The sequence below is a fragment of the Podarcis vaucheri genome (genome assembly GCF_965113315.1).
Source record: "Podarcis vaucheri genome assembly, chromosome: 4".
In the NCBI taxonomy this organism is placed as follows: Eukaryota; Metazoa; Chordata; class Lepidosauria; order Squamata; family Lacertidae; genus Podarcis; species Podarcis vaucheri.
This window is the reverse complement of record NC_138762.1, coordinates 41,372,364-41,393,984: the sequence shown is the minus strand read 5'-3', so window position 1 is coordinate 41,393,984 and position 21,621 is coordinate 41,372,364. Positions and strand designations below refer to the sequence as shown.

Sequence of the window (21,621 nt, the reverse complement as noted above, 5' to 3'; positions counted from 1 at the left end):
ATATTAATTAGTTTCTGCATTCTTAGTAAAGGCATGCTATATTCAACTTTACATTTTAATTGTTTTTAAATGTCAGGCATTTAAAGGTTCAGCTTTACAAATATTTTCAGTAGTGTTAGTTTAGTTCCCGTGTATGTACACAGAGATTACTGGGGGATTCCACAAACAAACCACTGTGTATAATGTACTTAGACTTTGTAATATAGCTTCTTCCTTGCTGAGAATACTAAGCTTTTAATCACTTACATTGATTTCGGAAGCTGAGCTGCTGACATTTTTTGGTAATATTATTCTAAACCAGTTTAACTAAAAAAAAAAGTGCTGCTATTATGAAGGCAGTTCTGACCTTAATATATGCTTCCAAAGGTCTTTGGCTCATGAGGAAAGGAACAATCAAGAGTAGTCTGAGTACAAGGAAGCTGATTTTAATGCAGCTCTTTTGTTAACACTTGTATTTGTTTTGAATTATATTTTACGTTTTCAGCAAATTTGGAAAAGCAGGAGCATATACATTTTCAAAGAAGGTCACAGAAATGAAGTATCTATAAAAAGTTAGATTGCATAGATGTAACAAGCCCATACTTGGTATTTTTCATAGAACAATGATGGCTATCCTATAGAATGAGTGCCAAACCTGGTGCAGCAGCAGAAGTTTATGGTGCTCCTGGATAGGAGCCAAGCCTACAGTCCTAAGTATGGCACTCTCGTTTGCATTACTTGCAAGGGGCTGCTGCCTGATGTGCAGACATAGAAGAGGGGTACTGGACTGTATATGTACAGTACTATAATATGAAATACCAAATAGTTTGGGATTAATTTTTGGAGAACCGCCAAACAAGATGTCCACCACAGTCTTCGCTTGACTATTTAAGATACTGAGTTGTAGCCAATGCTGCTGTTCAGTTTGTACAGCAGAGTTCCATTTGCACAACAGAACTTCCCCCTCCTCTGCCTTGCAACCCCCCCGCCACCCCCACATTCAACCTCAAAATCTGCTCCACTGGGTTGAGGGACTCTCTGGAGCAGATTAAGGAGAGACACATGGGAAGAGGAGAAGAAAGGAAGTCCATTTGCACAAGTGGAACACCATGCTCACACAGCACTGGATACAAACCAGTTTTTAATATTATACATTGACTATTTAGTCTGACTGTGGGAACATATTTTAATCAATGTTAATAATCCAAGTAAACAATGGTGATGATCATGTTGAAAATCCCTACTTGAATACGTATACTGCAATGTACCTCTTTTAAAACTTCTAGACCATCTTTTTAAACCCAACCCAGCACTTATTTAGGATTCTTGATATTGGTAGGGGCAGTTGCTGATCTGTGTTACTCCAAATACGTTTTCTGTTAAGGGGAAGGTTGAGCAGGAAAAATCACTTCTAATCAACACTGACTCAGAATCCATATCCATTATTGAACAGTATTAGTCTCAAATATATGGATTATCAAAAACATTTTTTAAAACACATGGATGTTCTGATACCTCAGTGATTACAGCTGATATAGGCTGGAATGGGTTGCCTCTAATTGGTTCAGAGTCATCCTCATTAGGAACACTTCTTCCTTCTCGTTCTGCTTCTTCTCGCTCTTTCCGATCTCTTTGTTATTGTTGTTGTTTTTTAAAAAAGAAACACAGAAGATCTTTAATCCACACAATTCCAAAGGAAATGCCATTTAGGTTATGCTTCTTAGCACATTATAAGTGTTTAAAGCATCTCATGTACATTATGTCAGTCATTCGTACAACACCCCTTGTAACAAATGTGTATTATTCCTCAAATTGCAAAGAACGAATGTGAAGGTGAGAGCACTGGCTTTTTTGAGGCCAGCCAGCAGGGGCTGAAATGAGATCCAATTCTGAAATGTCCTGGCTGATGGCACGCACTCTTTCAGCTATTAGCACCACCAGCTTTCAATATGCATTTGAACATGCATTCTGTTCTATCCTTAAGGCAAAAAAATTGAGTGCAAATCAGAAAAAGATAAAATTTAATATCCCTATATTTTCCAAAGATTTTACAGTGCACAAGACCACCACCTGATTCTCATGGCAGGTTTCTCCAATTTTGTTGTTGTGGTATTGTTAGCAGCACCTATTTTGGATGATTTGAGACTTGCCTGTTCTTTGAAAGCACACAAGGGCAGCCTTATTTACCAGGTGCAGTGAGTAGGAAGATAGATAGAAGGGAGTTGAGTGTGTTTGGGAACCTCTGATACAGCACACTCTATAAAGGGAAATCATTTGACTAGCTTGGAGGTAGTCCATGTGGTGCTTCTGGACAATTTAATTCAGACAAACAGCAGTCAGGAACCAAAAGGAAAATAAAGGCATGGGGGCAGCCAGGAAAAAGGTGGGGAGGAGAGAGAAGAGGAAAAATAGTGGCGAAGAGGCTTGTGTTGGAGAAGGGGGAGAATTAGGAAAGGAGGTTATGGTTGTCAACCATATAAAGTTTTCAGTATACAAGACTTGTGAGTTAGATCCAGTTAGATGCACTTATTCTCGTGGAAAGTCTCTGCTGGAACCAAATCTGTATTTCAAAGCACTTTTCTGAGAGGTGCAAGCAACAAAAAGCATATTGATTTTTTGTTATAGTTTTGAAAACTTTCGTAAGAGATTTGGTGTATGATCAATGTACATGCTGCATTCACTGTAACTTAATTACTTATTACATGGATTTTTAATCTTTCCTACATTATCTCATCTATGTTTCTGCACACCATATACTAAAATGACCAGAAAAAGCAAACACAATACTCCCACAGAGACTTGTAATACTATTTTCACCTTATTTATCATAGAATAGGAACAGAAAACTATAGGAACACGAGACTACTGAGTAGCCATTTCTAGGATGCTGACCTGAAGTGAGAAAAATTGGTGCAAAGTATCTGCCTTTTACCGCCTCTTGATGAACCAGGCAGAATTTTCTGCAGCTGCCTGCCTCTAATCTTTACCCTACATGCTTTCCTGTATGAGAAAAAGTGCTCCCAAATGCATGCAGTCATGGAAATAACTTGATACTGTGCAATCTTACATCATCTACAACTTCTACCAAAAACAAGCATACAGGGCGAACCTAATCATGTCTACTCAAAAGCAACTACCACTAAATTGAATGGTGCTTATTCCAAGGTAAGTAGAGTTAATGTTGCAGCCTCAATGTAATGACCATGCCTAGTCATTAAAGCAAGCAAGCAAGCAAGCAAGCAAGATGCTTGAGCACATGAACTCTGTATGCTCAGTGTGTAAACACAATGTTTCTCTGCTGCTTTTAAAGTTAAGAAACTGCACTGAAGCACAATACATTTAAATACATTTATTATCTGGACTGATTAAATGATACCGGAGCGCTGTATTTTAGAATGGTCATTTAATGTGTGAACAGTACACCCTGTGCTGAATAAAACACAAATCAATGGAAAAGATTGGCATGTTAAGGAATTATGAACACAGATTGTTGTTTTTTTAAAAAAGTAAACAAAAACCTCATGTGTTCCATCAATAAAATCACTCGTGGTTGTTTTACTCCAGAATGCTGTGCACATCATAATAACAGCATGTAAGAACCTGAACCTAGCCCTAAGAACAGCAGGCACCACCGCAGCAGGCATCACTGTAACAGCCTCCAGGTTCTGACGAAGTAATTGACGACTTCTACCACATGATTGGGATGCGGGTGGCGCTATGGGTTAAACCACTGAGCCTAGGACTTGCTGATCAGAAGGTCGGGGTGAGCTCCCATTGCTCGGTCCCTGCTCCTGCCAACCTAGCAGTTCAAAAGCACGTCAAAGTGCAAGTAGATAAATAGGTACCGCTCCGGCGGAAAGGTAAACGGCATTTCCGCATGCTGCTCTGGTTCGCCAGAAGTGGCTTAGTCATGCTGGCCACATGACCCAGAAGCTGTACGCCGGCTCCCTTGGCCAATAAAGCGAGTTGAGTGCCGCAACCCCAGAGTCGGTCACGACTGGACCTGTGTCCAGTTCTGGGCACCACAATTCAAGAAGGACACTGACAAACTGGAACGTGTCCAGAGGAGGGCAACCAAAATGGTCAAAGGCCTGGAAACGATGCCTTATGAGGAACGGCTAAGGGAGCTGGGCATATTTAGCCTGGAGAAGAGGAGGTTAAGGGGTGATATGATAGCCATGTTCAAATATATAAAAGGATGTCACATGGAGGAGGGAGAAAGGTTGTTTTCTGCTGCTCCAGAGAAGCGGACACGGAGCAATGGATCCAAACTACAAGAAAGAAGATTCCACCTAAACATTAGGAAGAACTTCCTGACAGTGAGAGCTGTTCGACAGTGGAATTTGCTGCCAAGGAGTGTGGTGGAGTCTCCTTCTTTGGAGGTCTTTAAGCAGAGGCTTGACAACCATATGTCAGGAGTGCTCTGATGGTGTTTCCTGCTTGGCAGGGGGTTGGACTCGATGGCCCTTGTGGTCTCTTCCAACTCTATGATTCTATGATTCTATGATTCTATGATTCTAATGGTCAGGGGTCCCTTTACCTTACCACATGATTACCAATACACTTGGAAAGCGACAATTAACAGCTCTGGAGGGTAGGACTCAAACCAATGGCTTCAATTTACAAGAAAGGAGATTCCAACTAAACATTTGGAAAAACTTTCTGACAGTAAGAGCTGTTTGGCAGTGAAACAAGACTCCCACGAGAGGCGGTGGACTCTCCTTCCTCCGAGGCTTTTAAGAAGAGGTTGGATGGCCACCTGTCATGGATGCTTTAGCTGAAATTCCTGCATTGCAGGGGGTTGGACTAGATGACCCTTGGTCCCTTCCAACTCTATGATTTGATAATTTAGCAATCTCCAACACATGTACTTTTCTAGTTCAATTAAATAGTAACTTTAACATTGTCATGGAAGATTCATTGACTGTTCCCCTCCAGGGCACCCATAAAGACATCAGTAAACAAGGTTGTGCACATTACACCTGTCTGAGATGCGATGTTGTTTCATGCTGTACACAACACTGACATTTGGTATGATGAAAGGCAGTAGAAAAAATGTTTTATGTAACTACTTACATATCTTGGTAAAGTGTTTTTATTTCCCTTTGGGGTTGCTACTATATTTATTTCAAAATAAATATTTTTAAGTAAATATACGTTATTGTGTTATTTCGAGTTGTTACGTTACTTCAAAATAAATAAATGAAAGTTATTATGCTACTTCAAACTAAACAAATGACAATCTTTAAATAACTAAATATATTTTTTTTAAAAACTTAATAGTGTTCTTTTATACAGTCCCTTCTTATAAAGCAAAACAAACATACCTTTCTTCCCGTATCTTCCTCACTCGTTCTGCCCGCTCTCTTTTCTCTTGTTCTTCAGCTGCTTTTTGCTCTATGGTGTCTTTCTGGATTCGTTCATGTAAGGCATCAAAATCTTTGGCTATAATATGTAACAGCCAGAGTAAACCTTTCTTTATAGATTTGTCAATTTTCTTTCCATAGCCCATGATCGCTGAACAAGGCTCCTATATGCAAGAGAAAAATCAGCAGCATTATATTGTTAAATTACTATCAACGTGGACAAAGAGATCCTAGCTCACTGGCAATTATACAGGTGCTTGTCAATTGGAACTCATACACATTTTGATTCATCTCCGTACTGAACTGTAAAGGCTGCAACCCAGAGAGGTTAAGGTGCAGGTTTGCCTACACACTCCAAAAATGGCTTTCCCAGAAGCTGCCCTCATATATATTCCCAATATATGAGGAAAATGATCACTTTGGCAATTTGGTACAAGAGCAATTTAAATGAGGATTTAGACACTGGACATTTTTTTCACTAGGGTTCTTCGAAAGCAGTACACATGTGGCATAACATTAATGGAATTTAAAGCACTGTCATCTTAAGTGAATCTGCCACGTCAAAGAATAAAATGGGAGAAAGCATGACCCCACCAGGCATTCAAGGGGCGTGTGAGGACGGTTGTGGGGCTGAGCTTACTAGCCCCGCTCCCATGTGTTTGGAATAAGTGCACACCAGCATATCGCACAGATAGAAATGTTCCAACAAATACCACAACCCTGGAATAAAACATACGGTGAAAGACATGTTGGGAAGACTTGCCATTGCTTAAACTATTCCACTCGGTTACTCTAAAGGTTACTGATCCCCCACCACACTCCGCCGCCACCTTTTATGAGCAACATTTGTTAAATAAATAAGTTACTAAAGCTCAAGAGCAGCAGTTAAATTCAATGCAATGATGGACACTACAGTGGACTGTAGCCTAAAGCATTTGACTGGTGGCAAAGGCTAGGGTGGGTTTGGCCTTAATTTCCTTACAGCTTGGATATTAAGCCGCTGAAGCAAGTCTACCTGTCTTGTATTAAAACTGGTGCAGCAATCACAACCAGAGCTCAGGAGCCCAGAAGAAGAGAAAATGGCTGATTGTAAAGTGGATGGGAACAATGGGATTACACAATTCTAGTTTCAAAGTTCTGCTCACACATCAGGTTTAGGGAAGTTAATCAATCTTATTAAAATGAACCTACAATTAATCTTATTAAAGTGCACTTACAATCTGACAGAGACATTTGTGCTCGTTGACAAGCTTTTCGAGAGATAAACACTCAATTACATCTGCTTCTGCCAAGGCGCCTTCTTTATCCTGCTTATTTGCTAACCTAAGAAAAAGAAAGCCACCAAGTGAGAAGATGCCACAGCGCTTGTAAACGTACAAGACAACAAGCAATAGCAGGAGAAAATCTCAATTTATGTGTGCAATAGAAGGCAGTGACAGTCTCCGATATTGCCCATTTACAATAATTACTCCTCAGAGGAATAAGTTACACATAATGGTTAATTATCAGAAAAGGAAAATCATAACATTGTATTAATTACTCTTAAAACACACAGTATACACTTCTTCTTCTTTTGAAGGTGAATGTCAAGCTTATCGTTTTGTTGTAAATTGTTCCAACAAAAGGAATGCACAAATTCAAAGAGTTATTTTTAAGTAGAGTTCAAACTTGTGTATATTCAGTGGCCAGAACCAAAAGCTCTGTATGGTGTTTCATGCCTGCAGGATAGCTATTCCTAAGGGCTGGAGCTCTATCTCGCTCTTGCATACGTGCACTCTCTCTCTCTCTCTCTCTCTCTCTCACACACACACACACACACACAGCATCTGATATGAAAGGATGGCATGGAGTGGGGAGGGATCAGTCACTCTGTACATTCACACGATAGCACTTTGTGCATGCTTGTTGGCCTCTGAGGACCCCAGCATTTCCTCCCCTCTATATTATCTGTGATCCCTGGCACTGATATGCATAGTCTAAAAATTCCTCTTATTTGCATGCCAAGTATCCGATGTTCAGGGGATTTATTTTTAGGAGTAGAATCATATTAAGCAACAGGCATTTGCAATGTAAACCAGCAAGTCCAGTAAGGAGGAAGGCAGGCAAGGGCACTTCCTGGTGCTGCCTCATTAGAATAGAAGGGCCCGCCTTGAAAGCAAGGCTGGGTTTCCAACAGGCAGAACCAGATTCCCCAAGCGTAAAGTAAGCAATTTGCTCTGTTGTACAACGTTAACTAGTGAAGGCTCTCATACTCCACAGCTTTCGAAGATGCACTTTCCCAATGATCATTAAGGTCTAGGAGGATTAAGTAAGCAGAAACTGTTTTAATGGAAATCGCACTCCTGCTCTGTTATTTACCCTCACAAGGATATTGCAAAGCATCTTGAAGCACCAGCTCCTAAAGAGGCTTCCAGCAACTCAGGATTTTAAAAAAGGTAAGTAGTCCGGTTTTATTTTACATCAAATAATACAAAGTAGAACACTGAGTAATTTAAAAGCCCCCAATGTTAAGATGTGTTAAGAATACAGGAGACGTCTGCCCTCTGCAAAGTTTGAAAACATTTCCAATAGATATGTTTGTAGAGCTTTATTACTTAGGTACATGAATACTAATCTGCTAGGCATGTTTTATGCACCCAAACTCGTTTCATTTGGAAGCATGCCAGCAGCAGCTTAAAAGATGAGAGTTCATTTTTAATTTTCCAAGTCAATAAAACCATTCTTTGCACAAATTCCTCATTTTAAAACTAAGGAAGGTTCACAGCAAAATATATACTTGAAGCTATATTCTGGGAGGTGGGTGGTTGTAAAGTTAAGAATACGTAGCTAAACACTGCGTGAAGGATTCTTGTTTTATTTACTTGTATGCTTAATATACCTACTTGAATATGGTGTGGAATCAAGGAAACAGAAAAAGGTTGTAAGAGCCTCAGGGGACTTTATTACAGTTGGAGAACTTCAGCACTTTTATTTTAGGAATCATGGGAAAGGGAGTGTATGTGTACATTTGACAGAAATGACATCATCTTACAATTATGAAAAAAAATATGAGTACTGTATGTGGAAACGCTTGTAGTCAAAGGTCATGCTCACAGATAACAGATGTAATGAAACTTTACTCCAGGATTTCCTTAATCCTCAAAAAGCTGGGGTATTATTATAAAAGGTTAAAACATGATTTTTTTAAAAAGTTCAGCTAAACTTGCCTGCTGCAAGCTGCAGGGTTAGCACAATGTAATGCCTCAGATGGCACTTTCATTGATACATTAGAAATTTTCTATAAAGTCTGGCTTTACAAGTGATTTTAAAATGTTCTGTTTCTGTACTCTGAATTTAGATAGCGGCTTTTCATATTTTCTGCATTCAGAAACTGCCTTGTACACCAACTTGTCCGTCAACAACTCCCCTCAAAACAGAGAGTATTCTATAATAATCAGGGCATGCTGGCAAGAGCCTTCACTGCCAGGTTGTCCAAAGTCACTTTATATTCCAGAATGCTGGTCTTCAGATGGTAAGTCACAGCATGACCTAAAGTGCGTATCAACTGTAACATTACCACCATAGAAATATACATTAAAACATTAAGAAGTGAGCTCTGGAAAGCCTTGTTGGGGCTAAACAATGGATCTCAAGTCTAAAAAGGTTGAAGACTGCAGCTCTAAAACACCTGCAGCATTTCATACATTGGGGACCCGCCTTTCGGAAATATTTTTTGCCATTCTTGTTATTCTCCTAGAGAATGTCAGGGTTCTTCAAACTACAGTTCGGGAAAGACTGTTCTAGACAAATGCTGCAATGTTAACACTGCAAACACTCAAAGGAAACATTAAATTAAGTTATCAAAAGATTTTGTATCTCTTAGCCTGATTAAATGTGCAATAACCACTGTAAAGATTTCAATGACTAGCTCAACTGCAGGGTATCCAAGTCCTTAGAGTATTTCACCAATATAGAAGTAGACATTTTGTTAAGCAGCTGAAACAGTTCAAGACTCCCTGTTTACCAGGGAAAGCGTCAACAAGGGAACAAATCATGCCTGCCCTGCAAAACTCGCAACACAAAATCTGTCTTGCACTGACAATCAAAACTCTTGCAGAGAACAATTCCTACCTCCAAGAGTATTGGCACAGCCCATATGAAACTGTTCATAACTTTATTCAACGAACAGTACAGTTGTAGTTACAAATACAATTGATTTCTCCAGTCACCAAGAACATTAACTCAATTTATTTATGGTTCTTTCCAAGTAAGGCATACATTTATGGTGCTGGTTTTTTCAAGTTTGTTGCTGCCGATTGGCAACTGAAGCTCTGGTTTCATTATGAGCTGTTTCTTATTACGAAGTGCTTCTCCTCCTCCTCATTTCTGAATCACACTGCCTTTCTCTGGGAGTATTCATTTAGTGATCTCCACCCTGTATCATTTGGTTCTCACCTCTGGAATAATCAACTCTCATCCAATACTTCGTTATATAATAAAGCTGTTGTAAAAACGATACATGTGTTGACCCTGGTCCAACACCAACAATCTTGAATAGAAGGGCAATGCTATTCTTGAAAAATGAAGATATTCTATTCCTTATTTGAGACTTTAAAAATTGAGGCAGGGAGAATGCAAACTTCTGCCATAGAAAAATCAATGTAGAATCTTCACAAGGCATTATATATATATATATGCGCAATACTGCAATAGAGTGGTAGGAGAGGATATATTTACAATTTCAAACATTTTTTATTTAAATTAAATTTTCTTGTATCCCAGCAGCCTACAACAGAATGATAAAGCAAGCAGCAAATATAAAGTTGTGGCCAATGAAGCTGCTACACAAGGACTTTTGCTGGTGCAATAGAACTTCCATTTCCTTTCCTCACCCTGTGCGCCAGCAAATCTGTTCTAGGGGTTCCCCCAATCCTCGGGAGCAGATGAGGGGCCTGAGAGGAGAGGAGATGATGAGGAAGTTCTACTGAGGCAGCAGAAGTCCTTGCACCAGTGGGATGAATTCGAAGAATACTAGCCTAACATCTCAAAATGTTGCATACTTTTTAGAAAGCAACAGCAGCAGAATGATAAAATGCCAAAACAGCAAGTAAGAGGGAAAATAAAAATAAAAATTGTCATTAAAAAAAAATTTTTTTTAATAGTTTGTCCGGATGCCTAAAGGAAAGGATGGCCATCAGAAAGAGTGCACCTGGAATGAGATAACACTATTCAAAAATTTAAAGAAATCTATCCCAGCTGCTAGTCATTTCACCTTTGGAAATGGGAGCACCAACAGAATAGTGTCTTGAGGAAGATCTTAACACTCGGGCAAATTCATACGGGGGCAGATACTCTGATCCCAAACTGCACAAGGCTTTTTAAATTAAAACCAGGGCAATCATATTGAGTTAAAAGCAGAGTTTTGCATTGTTCCTGGAAGCAAAAGAGGCTAGTGCAAAGTCTACTACACCCATTTTCTATTCTTTGTTGTGTAGACTTGTGTTTCACAGCTAGAGAGATGTAGCAATGGAGTACTGAGCCTCTTAAAAAGCGTATGAACAACAGCCAACTTTTAAAGGTTTTATTTTTAACCATAATAACAAGGCTTCAAGAATTACAGTTTTACATTAATTCAGTTTAATGCAATCCAAGTTAGTGTTTTCTGTAGGTGACAAAATAGAGACTATCGTTCTGCCACTTAATTACTAAGTGGTTAGACATACTAAATTAATGTTGGCCAGGGATGTGCTAGACGGTGCTAAGAGATATTTTCAGGTTGGTACCCTGAAGTCTCAATTTAGTACATCAGTTCATTTTTACATGCACCAAACTGATTTAAAAAGAAAAAAGAATATGCTAAATTGTACCAAGCAGTTTTGTAACATTACTGAAGAAAGTCATCATAAAATTTTCTGCTCTAGAAGTCACAGCGTTTTGCAATGTATTATCAGAACACAGCTTATTTTTCTCGTAGACTGCAAGTTTCCAACAACTGGTACTGAAATATGCTTGCCTATTAAGTTCCAGAACACTCATGGTATTCTAAGGAAATGGGATTGGAGATTGCACTTTAGGAGAATGATACAAGGAGGCACAGAAAATTATACCTCAGTATTAAGGAGGGAGAAAAACACATTTGAAAAGGGACTAATAGGACATACTCAGCAGTTGTATCTATGAATTAGGTGTTTCCCACAGAATCACATGACAAGCAAATACAGATCTCAGGCCATAAACCCCAGCTATATAATTTTCAGATGCTCAAATGGTTTCATTAATATGCTTACAACAAGGTGCCATATTGCTGGTACTTACTCACCACCTTCCTTAAAGGCACAGTCTGCATGGCGTCAGATAAGCACTGCTGCCAAACCCAATTTATTAAATTAAAATATGTATTGCATTCTAACCAAATCATTAATTGATCTGGGAACTATTCCTGAACCAAGCACTTTAGGGAAGTTCCACTGTTTACAATTGCCAACTGAGACAACTGGAAACTGTTTCAGCATGGAAGCATTCTACCATTGGTCCTGAAACATAAGTAGACTCATTACACAGTGTGTGTTAGCCAAACTGAGTGCAAAGTCCTGACACTAGAACTGCAAATGCTTTAGGTGTCCTATATGAACTGGCCAAACAACATAGTAAGTGGTTTTTAAGTATCCAACCTCCTGCTTCATATAAAAGTGAAGCTTGTATTCAGGCAGCAATGTCGAGGGAACCAATGTATGGAAAATCCCACTGAGTACAGCTCAAAGCCTACAGCTCTTGCCACCCAATCCTTATCCAGATTTCACAGTTAAGTCCACAGCATATGGGTACAGGATATAGTTACAATAAAGGGTCACCATAGATTACACAGCAGCATACAGAAATGTGGTAAACAACAGAAAAATCAGAGTGAACCAAACCAGCAAGCATAGCCTTAACATGAAGGCAATGCACCAAAAGGTCAGTCAAACTGAAAGCCTACCAAGACTTTTGCTTCTTTCTCTCCAAGGCCATAAACTTTCTTCTTTCCCTCTCTTTCCCACCCATCTCTCCACAAATAAAACCCTTCAATGAAAAACAAGCATCACAAGAGCTGGAATTTGGAGCATAATCCTGTGAGATGCACACTTTTATCAAAGGGCCATGGGACTGCATGTTAGGGCACACTCTACTGGGAACAGTTCATTTGCAAATGTCAAAAACATGAATAGAAGATTTCCCCCAAGGGATTGGATCCTTAGTCAGCAATCAACAAGCTATTTAATCTTCAGAGAGTAGAAACTGAAGAGTAAAGGGACATTGATATTACTTCCCTCAGTCCAGTACAGAATAAAGCATTTGTGAATAACAAGTTTTTATATATAATCCTACTCACATTCTGGTAATGTCATTGGCAATGCCTGATCCTTTGAACAGGCTGAGCCACTCTTTTCTTAAAAAAAAGTTATTCAAATTGGGAGTGGTGTGTGTGTGCATGCATGTGTATCTTTCAAGACACCATTTACAGATGTGTAATAAAAAATCCCTACAATATCCAAATTTCCAATATAATGGGCTGGGTTTTTATTATTTTTTAAAAGACCTGTATTTTTATCTGCCTGTTTTATCTGCTGTTTTATATGGTTGTTTTATCTTATTTACTGTTTGCAACCTTGGGCACCATTGGGTGGAAAGAGGATATAGATATTTAAATTATGTAAGGCAGAGGTAGGGAATCTCAGGCCCAGGGAACAAATATGGCCCCCAGCATGCGCTATCCGGCCCTTGGGACCTTTGCAGACCACACCCCTTCTCACCAGCCCTGCTCCATGCCCTCAGTTGCTTTTGCCTGACTAGAATGCTTCCATGAATTCTGTTCGTTTGCCTGGATAAAGTGAAGTATGTAGGGTCCTGTGTGTGTTTGTTGCATGGATGCAACAAAGCCTAATGTACAAAAAGGGAAGAGTCTCAAGCCATCATTTCACTCCCTTTTGCCTGTCATCCCACCCAACCCTCTCATAGATTCCCTGGAAAATGTGGCTCACAGGTTGAAAAAGGCTCCCCATCCTTGATATAAATAATCCACCATCTCCAAACTAAAGTAATGACTCTTTAAATTTTCCAAGCATTTCAGATTTTAGAAGCAACAGCTGTATCTCTTCTTGGGAATTACAAAATAACTGGACTGCTTCCATGCCAAAAAAGAAACTAGCTTTTTGTTTTTAATGTCACAGATTTAGTTCTTTCCAAAGTTCAGAACTAATGTTTCTGACTTTGTAGCCACGATTAGCAGATTTCCATGCAGATTTCTTGCACAAATTATCTTACCTATTTCATTCCTTTAATAAATACAGTTGTATTTATTAATAAATACAGAAGAGTACATTCTAACCAGACATGGTTATTGTTTACTTTCGTACAATGTTTCACCACACCAAACAGTTAGCTCTGCAAAGTTTAGACTGCACCATGGTAGCTCTGGAGAGAGAAGGTAAGAAGTGAAAGATCATGCAAGCCTCCAATTCATGATTAGGATTTTAAAAAAATGTTTACATATGTAATTTTCAAACTATTGTCAGCTTGCAGACCACTTGAGTTTTCCTTCTGCCCATCACACAAAAAAATAATAATAAAAAGATGTAGTACAATATTGGACCAGTATTAGACAGTCAACAATTATGTGTATTTCCTGCACATTTCAAAGAATCTTGAGGTGGACCAAGTATTTCAAAGAGCATGACTAAGGGAAAAATAAATTTTGCTTTATGTGCAACCTATTTATGGTAGCTTATGCTGCTGCATTTTTCTGACTCCCCCTCCCTCTCCGTTAAAGGTTTTCTGCCATCCTTGTAATAGGTCTGTGGGTAAACAACAGCTTACTAAAGTGGTTTTTAATCCTTAGGTTTACACAACTGTCTGGTTTTAAAAAGAACAGAACCACAGAAAACTCTACAGAAGATGAAAGACCGCCTTCAAGAGCTTAAATTGCGAGCAAAGGAACTGCAATTAATAGAAGAAAACAGTCGTTCTCCTAGTGTTGTGGCAGAGGAAAAAGAACTTGAACAAACAGCTGTCATTTTTGAAAAGGAGCCCATAACTGAAAGGTACCTGAATGAAATCCAGCAACTTCACAATGATATTAACAATTTGGCAGCAGACGTCCAAAAGTTCAGCCAGCAGCAAAAAAGCCTAGTGGCTTCCATGAGGAGATTCAGCGTACTTAAAAAGGAGTGCAGCATCACAAAAGGGATAAAGGTTCAAGCAGAACACATTAGCAAGTGCTTGGACGACTTGTCAAAAACACTGAAGAAAGCAGAGAAAGAACATGGTTCATCATCTGCCATTATAAGGGTTCTGAGTGCTCAGCGGGCAGTCCTGTTCCGTCGCTTCCAAAATATCATGTTTCTGTACAACGCCGCCATAACAGCCAAGCAAGAAAAATGCAAAGCTTTTATTGTGCGCCAGCTTGAAGTGGCTGGAAAAGAAGTCTCCGAGGAAGAAGTGAACGACATGGTTCAGCAAGGAAAATGGGAAATCTTCAACGAAAACTTGCTCACCGAGGTCAATATCACAAAAGCTCAGCTATCTGAGATTGAACAGAGACACAAAGAACTGGTCAATCTGGAGAACCAGGTGAGAGACTTGAAGGGCCTCTTTGTCCAAATCTCACTTTTGGTGGAAGAACAAGGTGAAATGATCGACAGCATCGAAATGGAAGTTGTCAAAACTCAGGACTATGTTCAGACGACAACAGAGAAATTCAGGCTGGCGGCAAGGTATCGAAAGAAGCATCCATGCAGAGCAATATGCTGCTGGTGCTGCCCCTGCTGTTAATAGGTTTTTTTGTGTGGGGTTTTTTTTTGGGGGGGGGATACAGGCAGTTAAATGTTCTTTGCAATAGCCCTAATCCAGTATGTAATGAACATAGGTGACCCTGCTGGGGGCGGGGGTTTGCACTATCAGGCAAAGCCACAGTTTGATTCAACATTCTCTTTTTCACATACCCTGAATGCTGCAAATTTGGCAGGGGATCTAAGGAACAAAAGGGGTGACTTACAAGGGAACAGGCAGACTTTCTGACCCTCATCCCCTGCCATTGCTTTTTAAGATCTAGTGGTGGACTTTGATATAATAGTGAAGAGTTTCTCAAAAAAGGGAACAAGGTAGTGCTGGGTGTAGCAGGATGGAGTTCTGTTACCAGTCACAGGTCACAGGAACTAGTCAAACAGGTGCTTGTGACAACAGGTGCAACCACGTGCCACACAGCACTCGCCTCCACATTCGATTCACTTCCTTGGGAAGTGATTGTATGTTCCTAGCAATTTTATTCAGCAGTTTAGATGAAGGAAAACTGCATGCCCGGTGTAATAAATGCTAGGACAATGTCATCCAGAACGTGCTCAGCAAATCTGCAGCGAGTTCACATTCCTCTGTTGTCTGGCTTTTCTAAGAACAAAGAGTTTGAAATAATTTGTGACTGTGGTATTTGACAAAATACTATTTGAAGAACAGGGAAATAGATTGTTCAGCTAAAGGAGCTGCACTGAAACAGGTTAAAAGGGGGAAAGGTTGTTACAAAAACTTTGTATGTGTAAAATCTTTAAGAATGCAGTAAAGGATATAGCTATTTTTGTATGTTACACATTTTCTTCCATGTCATTTGTATAAACATAACAGTTCTATGATATTTTGGGAGATGTGCATCTGTAACCAAGGTCATGGTTTATACTTTCAAAACATAATAAGTTTCTTCAATATATATGATTAAAAAAAACAAAAATTGGTGCAAATGCATAGCATGCTTCAACCAACTTTGAACATTTGTTATTCCAAAAAGGGAATTATTCTCGCAGCACAGCTTTTCTGTGTCTGTTAAACAAGTGTTAGCAATACAGGTTTATTAATTTCATCCGAAGACTAGGGTCAAAAAGGTAAAAAATAAAAATGGGGGGAAAGGCTATTTCATACATTATACAGGGGGAAATTTGTTTGTCCCTTCCTTGTGGCCAGTTCCAGTTTCCTGGTGTAGAGGGCATGTATAAGCTGCTATCATGCCACAGGCTAGAACCAAAAGATCTATTTTAGGCATGTCCAAAGGCTTCATCACCCTCAATAGATTTTTTTCTGGTTGAATCACAATACTATCCACTAAGCCATTTTATTTTTTAAAAAGTTATTTTCAAAAGTTCTCTCTGTTCACAAATGTTTTGTCATAGAGCATACAACACAAGCTTAAAGTTGTATTGGACACATAGAAATAGGTATGTGGTTCTTTGACCCTGAGCATAACATCTGTTTATGTAAGCATTGCAACAATTAGACCATAAAAGGGATCGGTCCGTTTGTGGGCATGAGATTCTTGTGGTCATCTCATAAATATATTTCCCCCCACAATTATGCCAGAACACAGTAACATGACACTGACTACTAAAAACACAAAACTAAAGACTTATTATTAAGGAGCTTAAGTCAATTGATTACAATTGAGTCTACTCTGAATGTGGTTTAACACTGGAGTCATAATTATTCAGAAACGAAAGAGCTATTGTCTGCAGAAGACCTTTTTTTGCTGCCAGCAGCTTTAGTTCTCCATAGTTGTCAAATTACCACATTTCACAAATACTAATTTAATTTATTTTAAAAGCTAATTTATTTTTACTCAGAATAGAAAAGTAAAAAGGCTATTACCATATATACAGTTTGTTACATAAAGTGCAAATCTATCACTAGTGTGAGACAAGAATGAAAAGTATGTGTGGGGAAGATTAAATTAAACCATGTTGCCAATTTACATATTAGAAAACTATATAAAGAAAACACGTTTTGTTGCAATTATATGAAAAGAAAGACAGTAACGTATTTGAAATGTGTAGCTGAAAGTTAAAAGTTAAACAGGCCTTAAAACAGGAAAATAAATGTTGACCTAAGTATGCAAGAAAAGTCACTGGACATTGTCAGGCCAAGAAAATTATACATATTCATATTTCAGATTTTATAAAGGTTTTATTATATGCAATATACTGTAATTGATAAGTACTTCATACACGTCATATTAAAATGAAGCTTAAGAATACAGACTACATTCAGAGCAGATTCAAGCATTACATTTTGAATTCTAGTACAAAATGTGCTGGCTAGGTGTCCCCCACAATTAACATGGAAGGAGCAAATGAGATCTGGCCCCATCTGCAGACCAGGTTCAGACAACCTTTCAAAAACCATGGCTTATGAATCTGGGAATAAGTGTCAGGGCTAAGCAAAGAACACTCCCTCTTCCATTTAGCTTTGGGCAATCATTCCTTGCTGGTACAAAACTAGAGGGTAGCATTATATTAAATGACTTTGTGCATGGAAAAGCCCAGAGTTCTTTCCTATGTCCCAACCAGGGAACTCTGTGCTATCAGAAAAAGAAGAATGTACCCTTTGTGACTAGTAGGGAAATGCAATAGGCTAGTGGAATCTAGTCTGCTTAATAGAAGGCTTTTTAAAAAAAACAAAACAAAGAACAAAAAACAAGTCTGCCAAGAGGTTAGAAGTCTAAGTTCCCATGTGAACTGCCAAGTACTGTATGGGATTTTTCTTCTATGGACAACATGGAAATGAAGAGTGCTAAATTTGTAGCAGGCTAGCACCTTCCTTTTGTTGGCTTATTTCCATGACTGACTTACTCATCTGTTAACAAGCCAGGACAGTAAGACAAGATCAGATCCATCTTAATACCCTGGTCTGTTCACAGAGATTAAGCCACTGTTCCCCATTTTGGAGAGAACAAAATGTGAATTGACTCTACAATAATTTGAACCAGACACGTAAAATTTAGGACTCTTGTATCAATTAATAAAGGAAAGCATGAACAGCTGATGCTGTTGTTCAACCCTGACACTTAAAATTCTCCCCCACCCTGGCAGCATTTTTTAAAAAAATCAGTCCTTCCCATTTTGCAAGACTAGCACACAATAGTCACTACCAAGCTAGTCAGGTTTTTCAGACCAAGCATGTCCAGTTAAAATCTCATATAACATTTTCTTCCAACAGCAGCGTATTTACATTCATGCAACCTTGTAATTTAAAGTAACCTGAAGGAATAGCTGTGGCAAAAACATAGCAATACAACACCAAGGATTTTACACTTGCCATTTACAAAATTTTGTACTTAAAAGTATGGTTTATGGGATGAACTGGTTATCCTTATAAGACTCTAGGACAGAGTTTCCCTCAATTATTTTTACAACACCCGGTTTCTCCACCCCCTCAACCAACCAGCCATTATAGCTCCTTAGTGTAATGGCTATATTTTCTTCCTACACTGGTCTCATTCACATATAACACTAAGCCAAACTGTGGCTTACTGTGAATGAGCAAGTGTGCTGCTGCACAGTGATGAAACTGCAGCCACTGAAGTTCCTCCCAAACTCCTCTACGCTACTGAGAGCTAAGCTATGGCTTGGTTTAGTGTTCTGCATACCTAGGATCCTGGGCTCTCCCAAACACACTTCAAGCAGTAAGCCAATAATAAATCTAAGTTACTGCTAACGGATCATTTGGAGTCAGGCAAACCACAAGCTCAAATTTAGACACAACAGTGAGTGAAACCATGGGAGAGGAAAGAAGCAGCCACTGTTTCCTCCTGGTGCATCAGCACACTTCCCCATTCATGGAAAGCCATAGACACAAACACTGCCATGGAGTTCCCAGGAATGGTTATCAGCTAAACATGCTTATAGGTCACCAAGATACTGTCATACCTCGGGTTGAAGTCACTTCAGGTTAAGCCTTTTCGGGTTGCGCTCCACGGCGACCCAGAAGCAACAAAGCGCGTTACTTCCGGGTTTCGCTGCTCGCGCCCAAAATGACGTCACGCGCATGCATGGAAGCAGTGAATTGCGACCCGCACACATGGGTTGCGTTCGCTTCAGGATGCGAACAGGGCTCCGGAACGGATCCCGTTCGCATCCAGAGGTACCACTGTAATCCAATGTAATCCAATGTGAACTGAAACAAAAAGAGATCAGAAAACTCATCTGTTACATTATTGACAGTCATTCTTTCCTAGTCATACTCCTTCTCTTTGATCTGCCTCCTACTGACTCTGTACTCCTACTCCTCCTACTGACACTGGAGACAAATAAAATAGTCACGGCATGGAATAGTCCACAACACTGTAGGAACAGGCATATACAAAAGCAAAGACAAGTAAGAGACCATTCTTGATCCACTATAACTGACTGCGACTGATATTTACACTCACTGGCATAAAGAGTCTAAGAAAAAGTGCCTGAAATAATTACATCAGTGGTATGGGAGTCTCTTTTTGGAAGGTTCAGTAGTATTTAAATAACCACTACGTAAGTGGTACAGAAACCATGCTTACTTATTACTTCACCACTGCTCCTAATCTCCTAATCTATGTGGCAAAGTTCTGTTTAACCGGCCCTGTACATGAAGTATCTGGCTTTAGCAATACCTTCCCTTCCCCTCCCCTCCTCTGCAACTGAACATACATCAACCTAGGGATACAATTAAACATTTTCAGGAAAAAACAGACAACGATTTTTGCCTTGGCATATTACAATATTGCAAGTTGTATGTGGCTGCGATTCAGAACATTTGCTAAAAAAGTACAGGATGTACTGCTGAATTTACTTCCCAAAAATCTCTGCTTTTATTATTAGTCATTATTGCTACAAAAAAGACACTTGAAATCTCAGACTCAGGAGTAATTAAATAATTTTAAGAATAAGAGCTATGTTACAGCACCACACACACCCCACACATGCGTGATTTGGTAAACAAGTTCCCTTCTGAAAGGATGTGCTACTCACTTATCTCTTCCTGACTGTGACAAGGATGCCATCTAAAACAAAGCTTCAAACATCGTTTGAAGGAGAACATTGTTTATAATTACGGAAAAGCATTAAGCTAAGTTTATTTTTATAGACAAGAGGGACAAAAATGTTTCTATCTAGAAGTAAACAGTGGATTTTTTGCAGGCCACAAAACGTATTTATAAAGAGTCTCACATCTCAGAATAGCACATCAAATCTCCTGCCTGCTTCTGTGTCACTGGCCCTAGCTTACCAGAAGTGCTGGTTATGACCTATAAAACCCTTAATGTCCAAGCTTTCTGAAAGATTGTATTCCCTCATACAAATATGACTTGGTTTTGAGATTTTCAATGAAGCCCTTCTCTCTGTCCTACCACCTTCACAGGCATGCCTGAACGGGGGAAAGGGCCTTCTTGGTGGCTGCTCCCAGACTCTGGAACTCCCTCCCTAGAGAAGCTGATTCACCCCGCAAATGCACACTTTTTTTGCTGCTGCTGTGCCTGCAGACCAGCCGACTGCAGCCAGGCAGGAGGAGATGCTAGTTGCCAACGGTGGCACCCAGACATCATCCAGTCGCAAAAGGCCAGTTGCCAGTCAAAAAATGTGGCTGGCGCTCAGCTAATTTCGAACGCTGACTCCAAAGTACAGTCTGGCTGATGGAAAGCTCCATATGGTTTAGAAGAGAACTCCTAGTCCAATCTTGGAGAAATTACTCAGAAGCAAGTCCCACTGAATTCAATGAGACTTACTCTCATTTCTGTGTATAGGATTTTAATCAATAAACATTTTTAAAAGTCTTCTAATCCCCTTAAAAAGGAATTGCAATTCTAAACATATTTGACTGATTCAGTACAAGAACACACATTCAGAATGCACTTTTATCTACAACTTTCAGCACTGAAATCCTCACATCCCTCTGAAATAGTTTAGGCTGATATATAAATGCCAGAGGTAATCTGTAGAGCCTTATAGCCAGATAGGTATTTGTAACTAAGCCTTCTATATTAAATTCCTATGTTCTATACCAGAATGGTATTTTTCTTGTTTTTACTAGGATTGTACTCACAAATATTGATCACTTTAAAAAGGGGCTTTTGGGTCAAGAGCACTTAGTCTGAGAATATCTTTGATTCATATAGGCAGCAGGTCCATTCAGATACTGTGCATGCTTTAGTGCAACAACCATGCATGCTTTAGTGCAACAACCATGCATGCTTTAGTGCAACAACCATGCATGCTTTAGTGCAACAACACAATCCTAATTCCCCCAGCCAAGCCGGAGGTGCAGTTAAGGGGTATCTGTTATGCTATCAATAGGAGGCATGTATAGCATGCCTTTCCAACCAACAGTGGCTTACAATTAGGTGCCACTAAACAGCATGCAAATTAATGCTACAGATATGGTCTGTTCAAAATATATTAAAAGCCACAAACACGTACACTAGAATAATTGTTCCAACTAGTTAAATCAGGACCCACAACCAGTCTCTTTCTGACTT

At 39.4% G+C, this 21,621-nt stretch overlaps 2 protein-coding genes across 4 annotated transcripts in view; one reads left to right on the top strand and one right to left on the bottom strand.

The window, feature by feature from the left end:
- ARL13B (ARF like GTPase 13B) overlaps positions 1 to 21,621 on the bottom strand; it is a 38,811-nt gene that overhangs the window by 8,437 nt on the left and 8,753 nt on the right. For all 3 annotated transcript variants that reach the window (XM_082219757.1, XM_082219756.1, XM_082219758.1), the window contains exons 5-7: positions 6,563 to 6,668; positions 5,307 to 5,509; positions 1,495 to 1,609 (exon numbers count right to left, since the gene is read on the bottom strand). In XM_082219757.1, the coding sequence (XP_082075883.1) occupies positions 1,495 to 1,609; positions 5,307 to 5,509; positions 6,563 to 6,668 (424 nt within the window). The remainder of the gene's footprint in view (positions 1 to 1,494; positions 1,610 to 5,306; positions 5,510 to 6,562; positions 6,669 to 21,621) is intronic.
- Positions 14,200 to 16,458, top strand: STX19 (syntaxin 19). The gene has a single exon (XM_082219776.1). It carries the CDS (start codon positions 14,256 to 14,258, stop codon positions 15,129 to 15,131), a length of 876 nt encoding a protein of 291 aa, XP_082075902.1. The 5' UTR covers positions 14,200 to 14,255; the 3' UTR covers positions 15,132 to 16,458.

Excerpts from the sequence above, each read along its gene's own strand:
- STX19 (XM_082219776.1), top strand. The coding sequence starts at position 14,256 with ATGAAAGACCGCCTTCAAGAGCTTAAATTGCGAGCAAAGGAACTGCAA.